The 23,574-nt window shown below is 36.3% G+C and overlaps 1 protein-coding gene across 50 annotated transcripts in view; it reads right to left on the minus strand.

Moving 5' to 3' along the window:
• Positions 1 to 23,574, minus strand: part of RIMS1 (regulating synaptic membrane exocytosis 1) — a 312,325-nt gene that overhangs the window by 60,695 nt on the left and 228,056 nt on the right. For 42 of the 50 annotated variants that reach the window (XM_068678176.1, XM_068678175.1, XM_068678174.1 and 39 more), the window contains 2 exons: positions 14,038 to 14,150; positions 6,380 to 6,546 (listed from right to left, as the gene is read on the minus strand). The exons of 7 other annotated variants lie outside the window; for them this stretch is intronic. In XM_068678176.1, coding sequence (XP_068534277.1) covers positions 6,380 to 6,546; positions 14,038 to 14,150 — 280 coding nt within the window. Of the gene's footprint in view, positions 1 to 6,379; positions 6,547 to 14,037; positions 14,151 to 16,018; positions 16,100 to 23,574 lie in introns of those variants that run through there. One more of the 50 variants, XR_011095287.1, reaches the window with a different exon arrangement.

Consider the following 23,574-nt stretch of genomic DNA (forward strand, 5'->3'; position numbering starts at 1 on the left):
TGCCTCTACTAGCTCTGTCTGTAATATCTGTAATAATAATTAAAAGATTTTACATTTCACTTTTTTTTTTCAATATGAGTGAAGAATCTTAAGTACATTCTGTACACAGTAGCATAAACTCAATATACAGATTTGAATTACTTATGTAATTAACATGAAATGAATCAGTCTCCATTTCGACACAGGCCTCATCTCATCAACTGAAATGCATTAAATGCCTTTGGTGTATTATGCTTTCCTTGACTGTCATGACACGAAGTTAAATATAGCTGAGCTGGCTATGTGGTGCAGTACTTCTGCATATCAAGTGAGTTACTGAGCTAACAAGAGGATGGGGAAAGGACTGAACTGCTTGTTGCACAGGTCACATCACATACATTTATGATGGCAACAGGTAGCACTACTGGGAAAGCTAAGAGGAGGTCAGACAGCTCTTCAAACTCTCTCTACTCCATTTTCCCTCATCACCATAAACTGTGCTAAATTAGTTCCATATACTGTGTGGGTGGATGGAAAACCAACAGGAGAAAATCTATTTCCCGTCTAGGGAGTGCTACATCTAGCTACATCTCTTTGAGATATCTTCTGCAGATCAACACTGCTGATAGTCCTCAATGAGACAGCAAATCTCCAGTTACTTTATCTGGCTTTACACTACACTAACGACTGAGCATTTTGTGTAAGAGACCTGCATAATAAGCAGTCTGAAATGAAACTGAACAAAAAGAAACATCTACATGTACAAATGTTACTAAATAAGAGGGCAATACAAGCACAAAGAAGATGACTGTCAGCACTCCCTGCTTCCCAATGAACTCCAAGCATAACATCCCTAGATAGGTCTAGCTAGAAGTGGGGAAGGCAGAGGTCTTATTTGAATCACTGGGGAAAATAGTCTTTGTCTGGGTTAGAGTTTGCAAGCTTATCACCTGATGAGCTTGAAGTAACTGGCTCCATAGTAACTAAAGGACAAAAAGGTACAACATCCTACAAGGGATCCTATCTTGTGCAAGGTGTTCTCCTGTGTTTACATAAGACTTCCACTCCAGAAATTCAAGTTTCCACGATGGCCACAGTAACTAAGATATTAAACAGTACTACTGTAGTACTGACCCATGGGGTACACCACCAGTGACTTGCCTCCAGCTGGACTTTGCGTCACAGATCACAACCTTCTGAGCATGGCTTTCAGTTAGTTTTTAATCTGCCTCATTGTCCACTTACCCAGGCCGTACTTCTGTCCATAAGGATGTTTTGGAAGAATGTGCTGAAAGCCTTACTAAAGAGAAGACAACTGTTCTTTTATCCACCAAGCCAGTCAGTTAATGAAAGAAGGCTGTCCATTTGATCAGACATGACTTTCCCTTCATAAATTAATTCTGACTATTCAAAATTAAGCTCTTGGTCTGTACATGTACACGTAGAAATGACTTCCAGGATTACTTGCTCCATCAAAAAAAAAAAAAAAAAAAAAAAAAAGCTGTGACATCATTGGGCATAATTTTTAACCAAGTGATCAAAGGTCCTTCTTTGTCTGATCAAGTCTACGTGGTGCTGATTAGTTGTCATGTATTTAACATGGATCCTTAATTATCAACCTTTTGCATTAAACTATAGCATACACAGGCATAAAGTATTGCCTGATTTTATTTTAAATTCATAGAGAACATGACTAATGAGAGCAAACCTGCATAAAGGAGGACTGGTAACCTGACTTCAGTCGTGAAATAAATAGAAAATCCAAATGCTACAGCAAGCCAAATTCACAGGTCTGATTCTGATTCAAGTCAAAAGCCACAACACGTGATATTTGCCTGGACTTCCACTAGGGAACATGATGGTCAACCAGACTTCATAGGACAGTAACAAGAAAGACGCTCGACAAAATTTCATATCCAGATTCATTTATCCATGCATACCTGTTTGTTATACCATCCACCTGAAAATGCTAAACAAATTAGAAATGAAGAAGCTATTTTATATGCCTATATTTAGAACTTTCATCAATCATAATTCCCTCTTGCAATGCATTATAAGAGCTAATCAACAAGATCTCCACACTGAAGATTATCTAATGGTATTTCCATGCATGCTATGTAACAGCTTTCTGACAGGTAATTCAATTACAATTATACTGTAGGAATGAAATTATCCATCTGCCTTAAAAGGTTTAGACGCAGTCTTGTCATTGATCAACAGAGAGGAAAGATTTGCTTCCGCTCTCCCTATGTTACTGACTTCTTCAGCATTCCCAAGTTTTCTAATATCACTAAACTTGCATTTCCAAGTTTTGATCCAACGATCAGCTGGACCGTTATCTAACTACCCAAATAAAACACAATGTTTCTGTGTTGTTTGATTCAATTTGTTTTCTCCTTACTATACAGACAGTATTTTATTCTACAATTGATGTGCATGAAAAATAATTTAATTAGAATATAATGTAACTGAAGTTAATTAAATTAATTAATTAATTTGAAGTTAATTAAATTAATTAATGAGTAACTGAAGTTACTCATTAAAATTAAAAATTGCTGATCAAACATCAACAGTTACACATGTAGAGCTAATGTGCGTACACTTTTGAGCCACAAGATAAAGATGTATTGTCATGTTTTAGAATCTTTACTGTTTGAATAAAAATAAATAAATAAATATTTATAAATATAGGATAATATAGTATACTGTCCAAAATGACAGAATTCCCAACCTGCAAAATTGAGAGAGTGAGGGATTCATCAATTCTTCTAGATTGATGGGGAAAAGGCGTTAGTTAGCTGTTTGAAGGATCTTTTCCTTCCTTTGGACTTGGGAGGAAAGGTCAGGAAACTGCTCATGCTGACAGAGCTGGTGGTAGAGTTGGTGGATATAAACTGCACTGTGACCTGAAACTTCAGTCATTCTGACCTTTAAAAGTAATCATACTGTACAAAACAACAGCAAAATTATTGCTTTCTTAGTGACAGCCCTAAAGACAGTACCTTGTATTTTCACATGCCTAACATCTAAATTTATAGCCCTTTTCAGAAATGCCATATGAAGGATGATGGGGTTATATTGACTAACAACATTAACTAAAACTACTGCTGTCTTAAAACAAGCTGGTGCATTTCATCCAGAAATTTGACACCACAGCTCTAGATATAAATAATTAACCAATGCTTTTCAGCTCATGTACCAATGTTAGAGGAGAACAGTTTAACTTCAGGTTACTAATCTGAAAGCTAGAGTAATCTCCAGTCACGTTTCTCCTTTTAAGATAGTTACCTCAGCTTGCTGGTGAACAGTTCTAGGATTCATTCTCCTCAACTCAACAGAGAGAGAGACGGAGACACCCTTTCCGAAGGTGCATCTTAGCTTGTTCCAAAGGTGCATCTGATCTTGCTTGTGTATTCTGTATTTAGGTATTTTTCTCCTGAGTACAAAAGGCACCTAAAGCTACTAGTTGGATGACTTAGTTTAGTGAAATGGCTAAAACTGGGACACCTTGCTAGAGCTTCTATATACTTACTAGGTTCTTCACAGCCCTCATCTCCAGAAGGTATCTGGAGGAAATAACTAGGTTCATGAAATTGGCAGTTCAAAGAACTTCTTGACCTTAAACTTATCATTACATACACACTTGTCATGGACACTGGGCTGACACACTTCCAGATGAAGATGATGGTGGAAATGTGTTTCAGTAAGATGGAAAATAGAGGGTTAAAAAATGTTCTTTTCCTTGCCCCTCCTGCTCAACTACCCCATATCCTCATGCTTGATATTAGTTAACATCGGGTTCCTTGGAGGCAAAAAGAAAATTTGAACTTCAAATTACTAACAAAACTTGAACTTCAAATTTCTAATTCGTTGAATTCAAAGAAACATTAATTAAGGGCAAGAATCCATTTCACTTAATTTTAGATGCCTACAAGTAAACAACCTACCTTAATTAGTTATCTAGGGTTCCTATAATAATTAAAGCCAGAAAAGGACAATTCCCCCATCTTTGACATTTATCTGAAGATGAAGAAAACCATCCAAGATGACAGCTGTTTCCTTCCTTTTAATGATAATTCAGTTATGAAGTTAGATGAATAATTTAATGAATACCTAATCTTAGATGAATTCTACTGTACACATGCAGCTTTTAAGGCTGAAGTTGAACAGGATGAATCTCACTATGAAAAACTGTTTACAATATAACCAATCCTTTCCCCAAATTAACCCTCCACTTCCATGTAATTAGTAAGTTGTGCCAAGAAGTGATTAAGGACTATATGACAGAAGCTACCAGCACAGACACAGGAGGGGAGGAATTTAAGTTTGTCTCAGATCATCAGAAAAAAGCCTTTTCTTTTCTTCAGCATCCAACTTCCCTTTATTCCGACCTCACTTGATATAAAATTCCTACCATACATAATTTTTGCACATCTCCAAAGACTTTGACCTTTCCATTGCCACAATATCCAATCATCAAAAGAAACTGTAAACAACTCACATCAAAAATTTTGAACAACAGATGTTAACCCATTGTATAAAATACTTCCCAACATAACATCAAAATGATTTTAAAATTTATTTCTTTGCATTTATTGGTTGAAATAAGCTAACTGCATTAGCCATCTCTCATTTACTTTATGGGTACTTTGGGGGAGCAAAACTACAGCAGGCTGAGATTAAAAAAATTTATTAGTATCTTATGAATCTATTAATTTTGTCCTCCTATTTCTACTGAATGAGCTGCAATGCATATTACTACCATATATTTTATTCACTATGTAAGTGCTACCAGAAGTTAAGAGAAAATTAAAGCAAGTAAGTATCAAGTGTCTCATGTCTTATGCATGGATTCTCTGGACAGTATCAGAAAGTGAAAGCGTCTGAATTCCAACTACATCTGACTTTAGGAGTTTAGAGTGAAGCCAAACTCTCCCAGCTGAAGCTCCCATTGCAAACACGTGGTTTAGTACACCACCTTGGCCTATTCTGTATCCAATGTGCTCTGCTGCTCATTAAAATTAAAGAGACAGAATGAGAACAAAGGTCTGATCGCAGGTTTCCCTCTTACCACCATACGCAAGGTTACAGGTTCTTGTGGGTTGAGACCCTTTTGATATTTATGATCGGATGCTAGGAACCCAGGGAACCTTCCTGATAAAATCGTCTCAACACAGAGATAGTTATGGGTAAAAATCCTATTTTGGTCAAACTGCCAAAAATACTCTAAAAAGACCTAGTTGAGGAAATTCAGTATCTAGAAAATATACGTGTTTTGGAAAAATTAAACCCTTTGTAAGAGACTAGTAGTAAAAAGTTAGGCTACAATGAAATGTAGCATTTAAATACATGATCAGAACTTCAAACATGAGCAACTTCAAATACTTCCACTAACAGTGTTCTGCTGGATTATGGATTTCATTATTAATACAGATGTATTTCACCCAACTAAAACACATTTTAATACACTTGTGAACTTTCTTTAACAATAAAACAATAGTCGAACTAGTTCATACACAGAGCCCACTTTCTGACTTTCCCTAACATCCCTTTCCATTTTGTGAACAGATTAAAAACCCTGAAGGTGAATTTCTTGAATGGTATGTCTGTCTAGAAATGTTCCAATGTACTTAATGATGCCATCCAGACTTTCATCAGACTGATTTTCTCCATCGGGATAATTTTATTTTTTTTATTTTTTACCATTCCTACTTCATATCCTGACTTCTAGCACCTACAGTCATGTTTTTCTGAGTACAGACATTGGTAGATGTTATCATAGACAGAAGGCCAATCCTACAGCCATTATTGCTGGTGGGAGTTTTGCTAAGTTATACGAAGACAGGATCCTGTTTGTACATTTTTAAAAAATCCCTAAACTGAGAAGTAGCTTATTATCAAGGATGAAAGAGATTTGATTATTGATAATGTATCTATTTTACAGCAGAAATATAAGGTTACTATAGAAAAACTTGTTTCAAAGCCAATAATTCATCATGCATGAAAACAGCAAAACAAAAGTAGGCAGGTATGGAGATAGACACACAGATGGAAAGAAAAACAAAGCTTTTATGTGATCAAATTCTTTATATGACAAAACTAGAAACATTCTGCTGTAATATCATATTGGTGTATATATTACACTGATTCATAACCAGCAATGAGATAGGGTGTGTTCAAGTCCCACTTCCACAAATACACCACCTCATGGGAACTTCTGTTTTAGACACTCAGGTGCAAAAAAGTATTGTCATCTTAGGCTAGCAATGGAAGGCAGCTTATATGTACACAGACAACATTTCCCAAGTTCTTCTGTGGTCACTTAATTTCAATTATTTCTAGTTGTATTTTGGCACAAAAGAGGGGGTGTGATACAATTGAAGCTGCGCTGAGAACTCACCTGATTCTGCCCCGAGGGCGTTCAGATTGCTCTGACATAAAACTTGTGCTGCTGAGGCGTGAGGCACTGCTGGTTCGGGAAATGGCTGACACATCACTGACATCACTATCTGATGATTTGGCAGAGACGTTATCACAACTTCTGTACTGATCTGTTTGTATGTTATACTAGAGATCAAGAAAAGAAAGGGTGAGGAGTCTCATCAAAATGCAGTGCATATACCGAGACAACAAATGACCTAAGTATGACAATTCTCTACAGCTGCTTTTGGATCTAACAAAATTTAATGAACTTCAGAGGAATACTTATATTAAATAATGTTTACATGTCTACTAAAGAAATCAAAAGCGGTATTTATGTAATAAGTGAGATACTTGAAATAAATTACAGCATTGGACTTTAAATAGGCCGCTGGACCTTTAGTACTCTCAAACTATAATAGTTAAGTATTTATGCAGTGGATACAAGAAGCTGGCACTAGAGGTTGCTTTCAATACCTATTATAAAAGCAAAAAAGTGTATTCACTACCTCAAAATATCTATTTGTATTATGATACTTGAGCACTAGTTGTGAAGAAAGCAAACAACAAAAATAATATTTGTTCTCAAGCAGATCAGTTCCCTGATCCGGTTGCACATGTGCACAAGTGTGAGAACCAGCAGAGGACCTGGCAGGAAGAGCATGTGGAGAAGGGTAGAAATCAGTACACTGTCGTCAACACCAGAAGCTTAGGTTAGTTAAAACTGACTGCAACACCACATCTATTGCATAACACTCAAATTACCCACACCACCAGTTGGACATATACGAAAAAAAAGCTTTAGTCCTAGTAATGTCACACTTACCTAAATTGCCAGGTTCCCAAAACTAAAATTCACTATGATTAGAGAGAAAGGGACCCTCAGCTGGGAAGGGACTGAAACAGTGCCATACCTTCTGGGGCATGCTATGTGAAAACTATGAACATGTGGCAACGTAAGGCAGTTTTTGACATGATGCTCTAGGGAGTTCATTTTCTGGATCTGCGCTCTGTAAACTTTTACATAAAACTTACTGCAGTTTTATGTGCAACTTACAGACAAAGCTGTGACTACTTGTGAATATCCTCAGCTGAACTGAGGATACAGTTGATACTGAGGATACTGAGGATACAGGCAGAGCCAGTTGGCAAAAGGTATGACTTAAAAAGATTGGCAAACATGAGCTCAGGTGAATATACACCTAATGCAGATGCATGTATCACCTTCAAGCCATGAAACACAGTTTCCTGATTTTCCTATCCTCTACAAGAGGCATACATTTATTTTTTTTTGACTTATTACTCCCTACATTTGTACTCCAGTACATTTTGACAATCAGCTAACTCAGTAATGTCAGATAACCTCCCCTGAGGTTAGCACTATCCTGAGTGCTAACTTTAAGAGCATGAAAGAAGGGCTGGGAGGATGACAGGAAAAACAAAACAAAACAAAACAAAACAAAACAAAACAAAACAAAAAAAAAAAAACACGACCTTGTATAGCTTTATCCCTTTCTTTCTTACAGATTCCCTGATGGAAGAGCACAGGCTACTTGTTAATTGCAACATCAGCTGAAATGTTTTTTTCTGTTCCTAGTTAACTTTTTTTTTTTTTTGACATATAACTAACTTGCACTGCTGCCACTCAAAATTTTAATTCCTGTGAAAGATTATTTTCTTTTCTTTCAAATAATATGAACGGTCAGGGGGGGAGGAGGGAGAGAAAGAAATTAACAAAATGAAAGCAATTTTGAAGTTAGCTTTTTTTCCCTTTCAGAGAGAGAAGTGCTCTTAAGTCAGTGAACATTAAAAGAATAATACTTTATTGTTGAAATACATCGGAACTTGTCATTTAGAATAAAAAAGTCACAAGCCAAGATCCACTTATTTGATATTTTCATTACAGAAAAGCCTGCATGTTTCCAGTTGGGATCAAAAATAACAATGTCCCACTCATCTAGAGTCCTACTGCTCTTCAGCATAACTCTGTGTATTTTTAATGCATTTCTCTGTCATGATACACTTAAATATTACAGAAAAATTATTCTGAAGCTTCAAAATTAAGTGAATTTTCAGTGCAGTCACTTCTCTTTCATCTCTATGTCTTAGGCAGTTAAAGTTTATGTAACATTTCCATTCCAAAGTACATTATTTAATCTCATTTGGAACATAGCTGAAGTGTGCAGCTGGCTTCAAATTCCCATACTATCTGCACTGTTTGTCTGCTTCGGTATTACAAAGACAGACTTTCTTTCAATGTAACTGTCTGAAATATAAACATTTGAAATGCAGTTCTTCCATTCACTTTACCACCTATGGAGTCACTGCTTCTGCATCAGCAATAGGTGAAAAAAAGGGGTATGATGAACTGCAGACGTGTTGACACCAGTGAAAAAAGCACAGACACAAATATAAAGTGTACTTTGTGGATACTCATAAAAAAGATAGAGAGCGACTTCTTGCTCAATCATATGGGGGAATGGTTTTAAACTAAAAGGAGGGAGATTTAGATTAGATGTTAGGAGGAAATTCTTCACTCAGAGGGTGATGAGGCACTGGAACAGGTTATCCAGAGAGATTGTGGTGCCCCATCCCTGGAGGTGTTCAAGACCAGACTGCCCAGGGCCTCATCCAACCTGATCTATTGGGAGGTGTCCCTGCCCACAGCAGGGGGGTTGGAAGTATGCGATCTTTAAGGTCCCCTCCAACCTGAGCCATTCTATGATTCCGTTCTATGATGATACTTTCACAGTTCCTTAATGACTAACAGCATTAGCAATTTTACTGATTTTAAGGCATTATAGAAGTAATTTAATAATCCGTTATTTATATTCCATATTATTCAGATTTTATATTTCTAGATTTCTCAGCTCAACCTGTGGTGAATAGAATAGTTCAGAGATTTGAAACTGAAGGAGTGCCTCCTCCTTTACAGAAAAAGCCTCAGGTGACTAACCTCTGAAAATACATGCCTCATCATGTGCTTTGAATAACAGAATTAAATAAGAAAATTAAATGGGGATTGAAATGAGGAAATTAAAATGCAGAAAGAGACACAGACGAGAACCATTAAGGGCTAGGTTCACTGAGGGACCTACTCAAGTCTTGAGATCATAGCTGCCTTTGAGTCACCTTACTCTAACAAGGAATTTTGTCAGGAAACACTGAACCATGGCACAAAGCACCTTGAGTTTTACGGCTATTTGGTTCCTCCAAATGCTGCTGGGATTCAGTGCCTGGCACCTTGGCCCTGTTTGTGACTCCTACCAGCACCTGTACAGCAAAAATGAGCAAGTCATCCAATGGAAAAGTTGTGGTGAAGCCCAGGAGTCAAACAAAAGGATCTTACTGAATTTTGTGAAACCATATCCATCCATCTTGGAGTGACTGTAGTGTCAATACGATACACGGTAAATATTTTTCACTTGAATGTTGATGAAGGGAGATCAAAAGAAGATACCGATAACATCAACCTCCAAGAGGATTCCTTTCTATGCATATCCTTAGGTGCCTTGCCCAGCATCACATAAACTTTGGCAGTCAGTATCCTATCATCCTGTCTCCTACACAGCCTACCGTTGTAGACTTTAACTATGAAATTAAATCCAGAGTGCCAGTAAACTGATGCCATGACTACACTTGCTTTTTATGCTAAATTCTTTCCAGTCGATCACATACAGAGTTAACTGAGTTGGTAGTGCATCTAAATATAGAATTATGTCCTTTTAAGTAGGCACTACAGTACTCTGATCAGTGACTGTCTTGAATAAACAGACCTTCTTAAAAAAAAATAAAAAATGTGTTGCACGTTCTCTGGAAAGCTGGAACAGCTGTAGCATGGTATTTGTGTTCTGTGTGTGGCATTTGTAATGAATACGTATTGACTTTTTAATTAAGAGCATAATTAAGATATTCTGTCATTTACATCTGTGCAAATGCAGAATTATGCCACCAAAGTGTTCTGAGTCTCTGAAATACTTAAACAGCAAATATATATAACAGTGATAGTAGCCACTTCCAGCCTTACCAATGTACAAGGAAGGAAGGAAAACAGATATTTAAAGTCCTTCTTTAAACCCTTTTGCCAAATCCAGAGTATTTTGTTTTTGTTTGTTTATTTGTTTTTCCACTTGGCTTTTTACGGTGTAAGAGGTTTAGATGAATTATGGAGTTCTTTCACTGAAACTGAAGGAAATAAAGATGTGAGGTCTTTGAGGACAAGAGCCTTTGAGGTCTTAGAGCACAAGAGACATCAAGACCTATACACATGCTGTACAGCAGTTAACTTTTTCAAAATCCATTAACAGATGTTTAAAACCTGAATGTTTAAAATGTTTACTCACTCACTGCACCATGTATGTTTGAAAAATAGTCCGTGACTACTGAAACTGAGTGGGAAAAATTACAAAAATGTAAGAAATGAACAAGATAGATTTGAAATTGTGAAGGCCATGTTCTAGTACTTCTGGGAAAAAAAAAAGTTTTTTTTTCAATACAAAAGAAAACAAATTTAAATGTAAGAAATTAATTTTGTAGACATGTAACTCACTATTGCAAGGAAGATCCAGTCCTTACAGATGAAAAAATTTTGAAAGGTTTGAAGAAGGTTGGGTGTATTATACCATGCATATATGCAAATGCTAAAATAGAGGAAGGATTGAATCCATGTGAGCCAATTGCTCTGAAAAGCTGAAGAGAACATATTCTCAGTGTACAGCACAGTGTAATTTCTCTAAGAAATATAAATATATATTTTCTGAAGAAATAGACAAAGGGAGGGAAAAAAAGGGAGGAAAGAAAGAAGTATTTCTTTTAAAGAGGAACAAATTCTGCTTGCAATGGCTATTTATTTTACAGCTACTTAATATTTCTTTCTCACTATTCTAAAATGTCTATTAGACCACTGAACAATTTTTCTTCTTAAATTAAAGTAAGTCTTGCTCCTGCAAAGACTTTTCACTGATTTTGGCACCAGAAATTAGATATTGTCTTAAGTGCTTTCACTCATTAGCTTTACTGCATCACCTGCCATGATATTTTCATTAGAACTGCCTCATCTTCATCTGTCTGGTTTATTTTTCATGATTCCTTCAACATCTTCTGAGGATAAAGAAAGATAGCAGCACTAGGCTTGCTTTAACAACATATTAATCAAAGTGACTACTATCACCATAGCAATATGAAGCAAACAGCTACATCACTGAATATAGTACAGAGTGTTAGAATGTGCTAATATAATTTGTTCTCAGCACTTAACAATTTATTATAGATTGGCTCATCGTACTACAAAAGATGATATAGAAAATACATAAGAAGTTAAAGATTTTTGTATTTAAAGTCCAAAAAAAGTAACTCATTCTCTTTAATACTTTTTTAGCATGGAAAGGAGCACATATCTGTTGGAACATGACATACCACCAAAATATTTTTCTTATAACAATGGACAGAAAATTTTCTTACTCAAAGTTTTAGTCATAGATTAAGAAAAAAAAAAAAAGCAAATAAAAAATATTTCAGAGTTCTTTCCATCTAGTACCGATCACGCTGAAATTTCAATTTTGATTTCATTTCCACATACATTTAAAAACTAAAGTTAATAACAGAAACAGAAAGGCAAGGGAAATCGGTAAAATTGCAGTTTGATGTTTTCCAACCATTTAACCAAACATCAGATTTACATTAGTCTTAGTCAGAGAAATACACTGAGGAACTACAACAATATTTATGAGGAGCATAAATAATATTTACGATAAATATTTAAGAGTCAGGATTTTTTTTTAAAAAAAAGTATCTCATGATGGAAAAATATGAAATTTAAACTGATCTGTAAGCACAAAAAATCCAGATCAGAAATCTGGCCTGTTATTTAGGAAATACCTTAATTAATATGCAAACTCTGGCTTCTGACCAGTATCACAAAATGGCCAAAGTTGAAGGGACTTCTGGAAATCACCTGGTCCAAGCCCCCTAGCTCAAGCAGGGCCACCTAGAGAAGGCTGCCCATCCCCTTTTTTTTTTTTTTTTTTTTTTTGTGTGTGTGTGTGTGTGTGTGTGTGTGTGTGTGTGTCATTAATACCTGGCAATTTGGAAATTGAGGACTTACAGCCTATTTCTCTTTCATTTGAGAACTGTTTTATTTATTTAAGTCCTATGCTCCCAGTGAGGTGGTCTCAAATAAAGAAACATCCTTATTAAAATTGTCTTAATATTTAACTGTAACAAGACCTTCAACAATTTTTTCAAATCCATTAGATGGTACAAGGTAGATGCCTATTTGCCTACTACACATTCCTAAGTGAACTTCTGATTTTTCTGTACTGCTGAGTACCTTGTGTTATTCATTATTTCAACTTGGGCCTCCAGGAGCATCAAGTCTGTGAAACAAAGAGAAGTGGTACTGAAGGGGAAGGGACAAAAAGTCTGGTTCTGCACTGCTAATAAATGCCAGGAGCATCCTGATGTCCTCAGCTGTTGAGAGGCCGACAATGTTTGATGTTTTCTGTGTGGCACTGGTTTCCAAAGGAAAGACCATCTCTTTTAAAATGTAATACAAGTTTTTAGCTCTTACTGATATGAAGAACTTCATAGAAATGTGTCTCTTAAGGCACGAAAGTCTAAATTTATAAAAGCTGTAATTTTCTTCCAACTACTACTATTCGGAGATTCGGAGACCTTGTTTTTAATGCATACAGTTGTTGAATGTGGAATGTGTCCTTTTTTTTTTTTTCTTTTTTTTTCTTTTTTTTTTTTCTTTTTTTTTTCTTTTTTTTTTCTTTTTTTTTTCCCAGAGAACTTTTACATTCACAGTGCCATCCCGTGGTCGCTCGTTGTAAACACCCCACGATCGTGTCGGCCTCCATGGCAGTGGAAGAACAGCACTGCAGAAACACTTCCCTCACAGCCACCTACGGCTGTTTTTGTCTTTGCTCTTTACTTAGACTACATAAAAGCAGTGCTGCATCTCTAAAAATGAAACAAAGTCTAAACAAACACTGCCCATCCCGACTCCCGCAGATGTTCCCACTTTTTTAGGTTTCACAGGGCAAAATGAGATTAGCCCCTCACAGCTTGACTTGTGAGAGGCACAGATCTCTGAGATCTTTAGAAGATTGCTCAGAGGTTTATATGGTTTTAAACCTACATGGTTGGGGGATATCATTTCAGCATTATCAAGAAAAATCTATATGTTCTCTCTTCATTCATGTAATTTCATATACACAATTATCAAAGGAAGTCCTTACATTATTATTAGAAAATGAGATCAATGTAACCAGGACATATTTCCAGAAAGGAAATACTTTATCTATGACATTATCAAGATGCAAAAACATTACATAAATATGAAAAAATCTGCATGAGATTGGATCAAATTGTGTCTAGCTCTCTATATATCAGACAACAGAAAGGGCGCAGTGAAGAATAGAAGACCAGGGCTTTTTTCAGCCTCCAGGGATTTGCAGGCCTGAGGTTTCCAAAGCTCAAGGTGACATAGCTTTGTTTAACACGATCTTTCATCCTTGAACTGTTTTTCACATGTTCTGCTTTTCACAGATGTAAAAAGGTGTATAAGATTTTAAATAAACATGTTTATGCCTTCAATTTTCAAGTCAAAGTATCATTTGAATATGCTAACTTTACCTTGGTATATTGCTCACGCTCATGTTCTTGACTAGAACCAGACCCTGATGTCTGATTATAACGGTGCACTTTCATTTTCATCTGTCTCGTTCGCTCCTCCACTACTAAGCTTGCTGCAAAAACACACAATGAAAATCAATTAAAAAGAGAGAAAAAACTTTGGGAAAAAAATGGTTTAGCAACAATTTTAACTTATTTCCATCTCAACAAAACAAAGAAATGTACAAACATGTAGAACAAGCAGGGCGTAAACACATCACAAAGGAACACTAAGGTCAAGAAATCAACCACTTTCATTGCCAAGAGTCTTTACCTGAAAATGGGAAGACATCCCAGTTTCTATACATTATCAAGGTGGTGCAACAGATATGGAAAGATTGAAAGAATTTAGGTGGTAGGCTGAATTATAAACCTGTTAATCATTCTAGATGCAGAGGGCATAAGTCTATGACCACCTAACGATGTATATGCCTAACTGTAGAAAATACTACAGTAGCATTCTAAGAGTTAATGCATTAAACGGGTATTAAAATTTACTTTCAAAGTAACTAAGTCCTATTACTATATTAAAACATAACTGCTCACCATACCTAAACATTGTTTTTAAGAGATAATCTCTCCATTCAATCTGTCACTGTAAAAATACATATTGTTTTTAAACATAAAGTCCTTTAAAAATGCTACTTAATTCTCTAATGCTTATTTCTGTTTCAAAGAAGTTGTATTGTATCTTCTTGTATTTTAAATTCCCCTGTGATAATGTTTGTTTAAAAAATTAATCTTAAACCTTCAAGAAGTTTTGATTGTATAAACAGCATCTTCTTCAATTTGAACAAGTTATAACAATTAATATTGGCTGTGCTTGCCACTGGAAGATGCCCTCACACTAAAGGAAAGATTGGTGTGAAAGCACCTGGGCTAAAGCTTCCTTAAAGTAAGTTAACCTTTGTGGTAGTGCATAACTTTCAGAGGGAACAGCATATTCTGCCATCCTTAAACTTGGTGGCACTACAAATGCAAAGGAATACCAATAAAACCAAAACCTTGAAAACTGGCATTTCATAACAGTTCTAGAACTAGACACAAATATTCACCAGTCACTATTCTAATTTACTGGAGCACTCAGTATGTTCATAGGTTTTCACAGGTTATAACATCCGAGAAGAACGACTTCTTTTAGCTGAAATTTTTTGTGTGGTCATAAGTTCAAGATGGATGTTTTATTTGGGAAAACCCCTGCAAAATCTTTTTTTTCTGCTTTTAGGTCAATCATGGACCTACATGATTCTCTCCAAAGATTAGTTTTAAAAGTCAAGATTTTTGTAAACAGCCCCTCCCAGACCAGTGACAGGAGACAGACACCAATTTAAAAGCTGCATGGAACTGATTTTCAATCACAAAACACAGAATTTTAACTTAGGGGAAAACAGGCACACTATCATGACGTTTACAGATCTGTTTTATGAATTAAGGGGTACCAAAGTTACCATATGTGGGTTTTGTGCTGCTAGTTAACTGTGTGATTCTTTACACATCTACTTTGTAGTTTGTTCTTTGCAAGCACAAATATACACAAAAAGAAAGCAGTATCCTCAGGGTTGGATATTTTAAACTGTGTGCTCTTGCACAAACCACAATTGTGGATGCACATGCCATCCATAAAGTGCTTGTGGAATTCATAGATTGTCTATGCACTGGTTGGATATGAAAAAAAAATATACAAAGATATCACATTGTGAAAAATAAGTTGTTTTCATGTCCTCCTTCCATGTTTCATATTTAAAAATAGGAAAATTAAATACAGCAAATTTCATTAAAGTTCTGCTACAGCTACAAATTTAAGGCAAGAGATAAAATTATCACCATAATCTTCAACCTCCCGCACTGCAGAGGGTCCAACCTAGGAAATTCTGCACATGCAGAATGTCACACTGGGCCCAGTGATTATTCCAGATGACTAATTATGTTGGTAAACGTGTACCTTAATTGCAATGAGTCCAGTTCCACCATCAGATATGCAGGCACAGCTCCAATTACTTCAATGGAAGTTGCATGGAGGTATCTGAAGGCAAAATTGAGCACTTTAGGTGAAATTTTTAAAGATGGCCTCTTATTTTATGGACAGATATGAAAGGATTAAGATATGTCAATTAGTGACTGAAGTCAAAAACTCAGATATCTTAATCCTATCATACATGCACAAAAGAGACTGAAGATATAAAAATCACAGGGAATATTGAGACCCCTTTAAAAATTTGGCCCTATAGGTGTATTGTGCACAGGTTACACTAAAAATAACCCTTTCACTGTGTGACTGTTAGGTGCTTCACCCTTTTAACTGTATACACTATACTAAAAAATTTATACAGAAAAATGTTAATCTGTATTATTTACAATACCTGAAAAAGAATATTCTATTATCTAAAGAGACCCTAGTCCAGTGAGTATGCACAAAAACTACTGCAGTCAAGAGTGAGTAAATTGTCAACCTTGACTTAGTAATTCTTGATTTTACTTGTGTTTAAATCCTTAAGCACACCCTTCTGTTTTCCATTATTGGATATCATTATATAAAGTAACATGAGAAAATTGATGAGGACTGTAAAATTAATCTAAATATTCTAAGAGAGAAATTTAATTTTGTGCATGGAGCAAAATGTGCCATTAGTAAAAAAACATTCAGACTTACTTCTCAGGAAGGAATTGGGTGAAATGCAAGTCTGCTCTAGAAAATATAACTATGTTCTTTTTAGCTTTGCTCACCATGCACATCTGAGCATATGCTATACCTAGTTCTGATGGAAAATTTTGTCTGCCTGAAAAGTAGACTGGTCTACTCTTTACATGCTAATTACAGGAAGCAGGAAAAAAAAAAATCTAACACAGTAGCAAAACCACATGAGCAGAAGCTGTAACAACCATAAGTGACATCACCATACAATCACAGTACTTTCTTGGAACACAGCTGGTTACCACAGGTAATGAAAATTTGACATAAACAATACTACAAGAGCTTCATCTGTCTCTGAAAAAATATGGATCTATTTTCTTTTAGAACATCAGTATTTACAGAATGCTTTTCCTGGAACTCTGGAGAGGTAGGACTACACCGTAAGTACACATTGAAGCACTGTAATCCCCAAACCTCTAAATTTTGCAGTGGCCATATAACTCTAAATATGGAGATTTACCACAAGCATCTCCAATTAGTGGTACAGCTACCATCAATGTCAGTTGTGTCAACACATCACTGTTTTTGGTGTCAGAAGTCACCCTTTGAAGAGGTATCACCCTCGTTGCTTTAACAGCTGTTGATGCAAATCTGAGATCAATCAGTAAAAGTATTGAAAACAGAAAGATCATGAAGTGGACTGCTTAAATAAGAGGTGCAAGTTTAGAGCAAAGGAGTTTAGGGAGTTTTCTTATGTACACCTTGTGAAGCTTGTACAACAATTATGTACATAAACAATCAAGCCATGCAGCAGAGAAAAGACAGACATAGAAATGGAATCAAAATAGTATTCTTCAATCCCATTAATATATTTAGAAACCATTCTGATTCCTGTAATGCCAAGAGTACTTGGTCTGGCTGGGATGGAGGTAAATTTCTTAACAGCAGCCCCATACAGTGCTGTGTTTCACATTTGTGTCACTCCAGTATTTTAACTATTATTGTGCAGTGCTTTCACAGCTTCAAAAGCTTCTCTGTTTCTCATCCCGTCCCTCAGTGACTAGGCTGGGGGTGGAAGCAACCAGGAGGGGACAGCTGACCCCAACTGACAGTTAAATGACCATGCCATTTGACATCATGGTCAGCAACAATACTGTCTTTCCAAGGTAGCCATTCCTTGGAGATGGGCTGGGCATTAGTCTGCTCTTGGAAGGTGGTGAGCAACAGCTTTTGCATCACTTGGCAGTTTGCTTTTTTCCTTTTTTATTTTTTTTCCTTTCATTTATTAAACTGTCTATAACTCAGCCCACAAGTTTTTACACACTTTTGTTCTTCCAGTTCTCTCACAGCAATTCCATCCAGCTGTGGAGGAGGCTGGGAGCAAACAGACTGTGGGTGCTTAATTGCAACCCAGCAAGCTACCAAGAATTAACTGCCCAGTATAGTTCTGAATAGTTTTCCATCAAACAAAAAGAAGTTCCCTTAGTTATCACTTAATTTACTATTCAACTCACTGCTAAGTCCCATCTGCCTTCCTCTGTGAATGGGATTCAAAGCAAGAAGATTCTGTCTACTGTGCACCCTGTACTGTAATTCATGACATGTCTTGATGGATTCTATGTCACATGCTGGAAGTACAGCTAACGTCTAGATTTCAAATCTTTGTTGAGGTGATAATGGTATGAGAAAAAAAAAAACAATTTAACATAACTACATAATGGAAGAGGGCTTTTTTGTTTTGTTTGTTTGTCTTTACTTACAATCTCACAAAAATTCTGCATGTATTTCTTGTGATAATACAAGTTTTCATTAACATTAAAAACAGTTCTTGGTACATATTTCCATCATAGGGAAAGGGATTTCCTCTTTTTACTAAAAGCTTATAAATTACACATTCTCTTTTGTTTGTCTAAAATATGAAAATCCATACAATGCTACTAACAGAAGGTAAGAAATAAACAACTGCAATTCTTGTTTTCAGCCTGCAAACTAACCTCAGAGAAAATTTATGTATTAATTTTAAAGGAGATAGCCATCTCTTATTTTTTTCCAAGAGATTATCTGTTTACTAAGAATTTATGTCATAGAATGGCGTGGGTTGGAAGGGACCTTAAAGATCACCTACTTCCAACCTGCCTGCCATGGGCAGGGACACCACCTGCTTGCTCAAAGCCCCATGAACCTGGCCTTGAACACTTCCAGGGAAGGGGCATCCACAGCTTCTCTGGGCAACCTGTGCCATTGCCTCATGAACCTCAGAGCAAAACTTTCTTCCTTATATCTAATGTAAATCTACCCTCTTTCTAAATCTATATCTACCTTTTATTTTAAAAACATTTAGTTTAAAACCACTTTACTTTAAAACCATTACTCTTTGTCCTATCAATGAAGTTCCTGATAAAGAGTCCCTCTCCAATATACTACAGTCATACTCCTTTTAATATGTCAGGACTACAGTAAGGTTTATAGAGTTACATCTGATAGCATCAACTAGTTGACATCCCTCATCTCTATCTATGTCCTCAGAGAACTAGTATATATTTAAACCCCTATCTCATGTTCAACCAATGATAGGTTAGACCTAGCTAGAATACTAACCATTCAGAATATATGCTACCTTATGTAATATATGTACAAAATAGCAGAACCATAAGCAATATACTATACTAAAAATGTGTTATGGCAGATTAAAAAAAAAAAAAAAGTTTATTATTTTTTTTCTCTTTTTGTTTTTTTAAAAATATTTTACCAAACTAGTAGATAGATAGAATGCCGCATATGGCATATTTCTGCCATCCAAAGAATGTGAATTTAACAATGCACAAAATTTGACCTTAAAATAACTTCAACCTACAATGGTACTAAAACCAGACTAAGAGCAGTTTTATGAAAGTCAGTGAGCACTACCAAAGCTGCATTAGCAGTAGTAAGCAGTGCAAAAGAAACTGAAGTAAGAAGGGGAGTTTTTAAATCCCCTCTTTAAGGTTTGAAAGAAGGACTAAGCTATATATTATGTGCATAATTTCTTAAATGGCATAATGCTGTAAGTGCCCATCTACTAAACTGATCACTTAATGTATGAAACATGGGTTCATTTAAATAAGGACTGTACCACAGGCAGCAATACTGAACTAGCATGGAGCTTGTCTTTTGTAGCTCTCTAGTCTTTAATTTGCAAGTTTACATGTTTAGATATCCATCTCTTTCACATTACAATAATTATCAAACACTGCCTAATTCTGCAGAATTTGAAAAACTTTGAATCTTGACAATAAATAGTTCAAAAGAACTTGCTCATACATTTGAAAAAAGGGATTATGATTATTTTAGCACTGGAACTACCTCCTATGTAGCCGTGTAACCATCTTGGATTCTTGACCATCACCGGATTCTAAGGAAAATCATCTTCCACTCAACACTGAACTGCAGCCTGTGCTACACATGCACCTCCAGCAAAATGTCACTATTTTGGAAGTGGAGACCTGCTGCTTTCCAGCAAGTAAGAATGCAAGAGAGAAGGGAAATATTGGCAAGGTAACATGAAGAAAAACTTTCTCACCTCTTTGTGGCTACAAAAAGAAGACCAAATTCTTAAATACCTTAAAGAGAAAGGGAATTTTAGGACATTGAAAAGAAAATATGGAAACTGGAAGATACGCAACTTAGGTCAATAGATTCCGATATTTTAGGAAGACTGTAATTCCAAGCATACCATTGTTGAAGAAGATTAAGGGAGAAGTCATGAGAATTATATAAAGTCCAGAATACAGTCTTGCAGAAAGAGATTTAGGAAATGACTAAAAAGAAAGCAGATACGCGACTTGATGGGGGCTGTAATTATTTATGCGTGGGAAGATTTCTAAGAGTAGAAGGCTCTTTAGTTGAACAGACACGGGTTCAATAATGTCCAGTAGTTAGGAAGAAGTTAAAGTCAAATAAGTAATATGACATGTTTAAAAAAAAAAAAAAAAAAAAAAAAAAAAAAAAAAAAAAAGTGGCTAAGCACAGGAACAAATTTTCATTGCTTGCAGTGATTATGTGAAAATACCTTTCTAAAAGGTCATTCTTGCTTAAACCCAAATATGGGCTTAATGCCAAAACCACAGGCGACATAACCTGGTCTGTGATTAAAGCTGATAACCACATTGGTCTTTTTAGGACTACAGAAAACCCACGGGTGTTTTAGCACTGGCTATACCAGTTCTTGTAATGGTAACAGCTGCAACAAACACGGAATCCTCCAAGTCATAGAATCATAGAATGGTTTGGCTTGGAAGGGGCTTTAAAGACCACCTAGTTCCAACCCCACTGCCATGGGCAGGGATACCTTCCACTAGACCAGGCTGCTCAAAGCCCCATCCAGCCTGGCCTTGAACACTTCAAGGGATGGGGCATCCACCTGCACTATTAATTGTTGGAGTAAGCTAAAAAAAATAAGAAAAAATTGGCATCAGTAGTTAAGATGGCTGTAACCCTTGCCAGCTTTCTTTATGAATCAAACTTTAAGTGAAACAGTCTAAAAATCTGACAGATTTGCTTATACAAAAGCAGTCACTGAAAAGTAAGTTGAAATAAAAATTTATCTCGTAAAAACTATTTTGTGATAGCTTTCTAAGAGCACTGTTAACTCCCATCATATCTCTAAATGCCCAGGATTATTATTTTTTTTAAATGTATTTCACTAGCTCTTTCAAGAAGCTGAGGTTCAGGACATCCAAAAGCAACACAACAAATACTGGATTGCTGGCAGCAGCCAGAGGAATATATTGCTTATTGCCAGGACTATTAAGGTACAGATCTGCCAATTAGCAACAGAGATTGCTACTCTGCCCCCATGTGGTTTTCTCTCCATTTGTGCACAGCACATTTTGGCAGGGCAACAGAGAACTGCACCTATCCCAGAAGCCAACAGAGATCCAACCTGTTCTCTCTCAGTCTACATATTCCTCACACTAAGATGAAAAGTTGAACAGTGACAAAGAGCTACAATGCAGTGCAGAGGCCTATATGCCTTTCCACACTGAAAAGTCAGGAGTGCTGCCCTCATTGTGCTGCTTAGATGTTCTATGTTTGGAAACCGGGGGAAAAAATGCAGTATCTGGACTGAGACAGTGAAAGGTAAAAGCAGGAGAAGAAATGGTAGAGGCAATATCCAGAGCAAAGGAAAGGGAATAAAGCAGCAGTTGGACTTAGATGGGAGAATTCCCCAGCACAGCAGGTAAGGGAAAGGAAGAGGGGAAGGGAGCACTCATAGAAGAGAGGGAACAGACGCTGGTGGTGGACTAGGATGAAGCATTTCAGAAATAACAGAGAATCTCTGAGTTATTTCTTCTCAGCCTTCAGGCTGAATTTTGCAACATTATGCACATAAGAAGTATCCCTGTGATAATTTTCAGGACTTTAAAAATCCACAGAAAGATAAGCTGGAAAATTAAAAACAAATGAAAAGAAAACAAACAAATAAACAAACAAACCAATTTTGAAATTATGAGCAGATGGATGTTTTGAAATGTAAGGTTAGTAACACTGAAAAATCAATTTGTTTTTAAGATATAGAACTTGTTACCACTTCTCTACATGTATGAGTTCAAAAAGCATGTATCAGCTACACATTGTAGATAGTGAGGGAGATGTCCTGCAGCAGCTTTTGTCCCTCTGCCTGACTAGAAAGTATTGTGGCTTCTGTAAGCTTGTGTGCAGGGGTGTGTTCATATTTGTAGTATACTCATTCCTTCAATAACTATGTCTTTTGCCATATAACATCCTGTAATCCCCCATCTCCATCTCCCACTCACCAACTTTCCCTTCTTTGTATCACTTATACTGTGCTGGGGAAAGTCAGAGGTGACAGGGGCTACTAATTTAAGTCAGCTGAACTTGAGGTTGTGCATGGCCCCCCAGAACTGACACCACTCCACTTCCCCAGCAACTCATCTGCCCAACTTTTTTCTGCCTTTGGGCTGCATCTGCATTCAGCCCTATGCTCCTGTGAGCCAGAGGAACCCAGGTGCCCAGAGATCCCACTACCTTCTACACACTGCCAAAACTTGGGCCAAATCCATCCAAATCCTGTGGAAACCAGAGCTTTCACAAACCTCTTACAGGCATGTTCTAGTTTCTCTGTATAAAATCAATTGTTTTAAACAACAAAACATCCACTGCGGTCCAAATCACAGAGCAAGGTTTGTGAACTTGAAGAATCACAAATAATAAATTGACATAATCAATTTGTATTGTTCTGTTTGAAAGAAATACTGATACTTAAGAAATGAAAAATAACAGAAATAAATTACAAAATTAACCATTCTTAGGACTTTCTTAAGACATTTCATGGTACATAACACTGCAACATAATCTGCAATTGCTTTTACTTAATTTAAACACTATTTCTTTTTCACTTTATTTTTTATGTTATTGTGAAAACATATTCCCCAGTATAGTCTGGGATGTTGGAGTTCATAGCTAGTAAAACAGCTGCTGTATTTTACCTAAGGAAGTATGAACAAATGAGTGGGATCCATCCTTTCACAATATAAAGAAGTTGTAGTAGATGTTCTGTTTCAAGTTGAATGTGTAATTTGGCTTTGGCCCACCAAAGACTGTATTGAGATCAGAATTTCCCCAAATATGAAGGACTCAACTAGAATTTAGAAAAGGTTAATCTGATGTATTAATGTTCTTGCTGTTAACATGAAAATGGATTAAATTGTTCTTTTTTTCTCTCCGAGGTTCATTCTGACTTTGAGATGACTCCTACTTTTGGAAAAAAAATAAAAATGGGACCTCTCTGCAACATGCCTTGGTGGGGATGTGACTGGCTGTATTTCTCACTTCATGGCACAGCCTTGTTAGCGCTCCCTGACTCA

The sequence above is a fragment of the Anas acuta genome, chromosome 3 (genome assembly GCF_963932015.1).
Source record: "Anas acuta chromosome 3, bAnaAcu1.1, whole genome shotgun sequence".
Classification (NCBI taxonomy): Eukaryota; Metazoa; Chordata; class Aves; order Anseriformes; family Anatidae; genus Anas; species Anas acuta.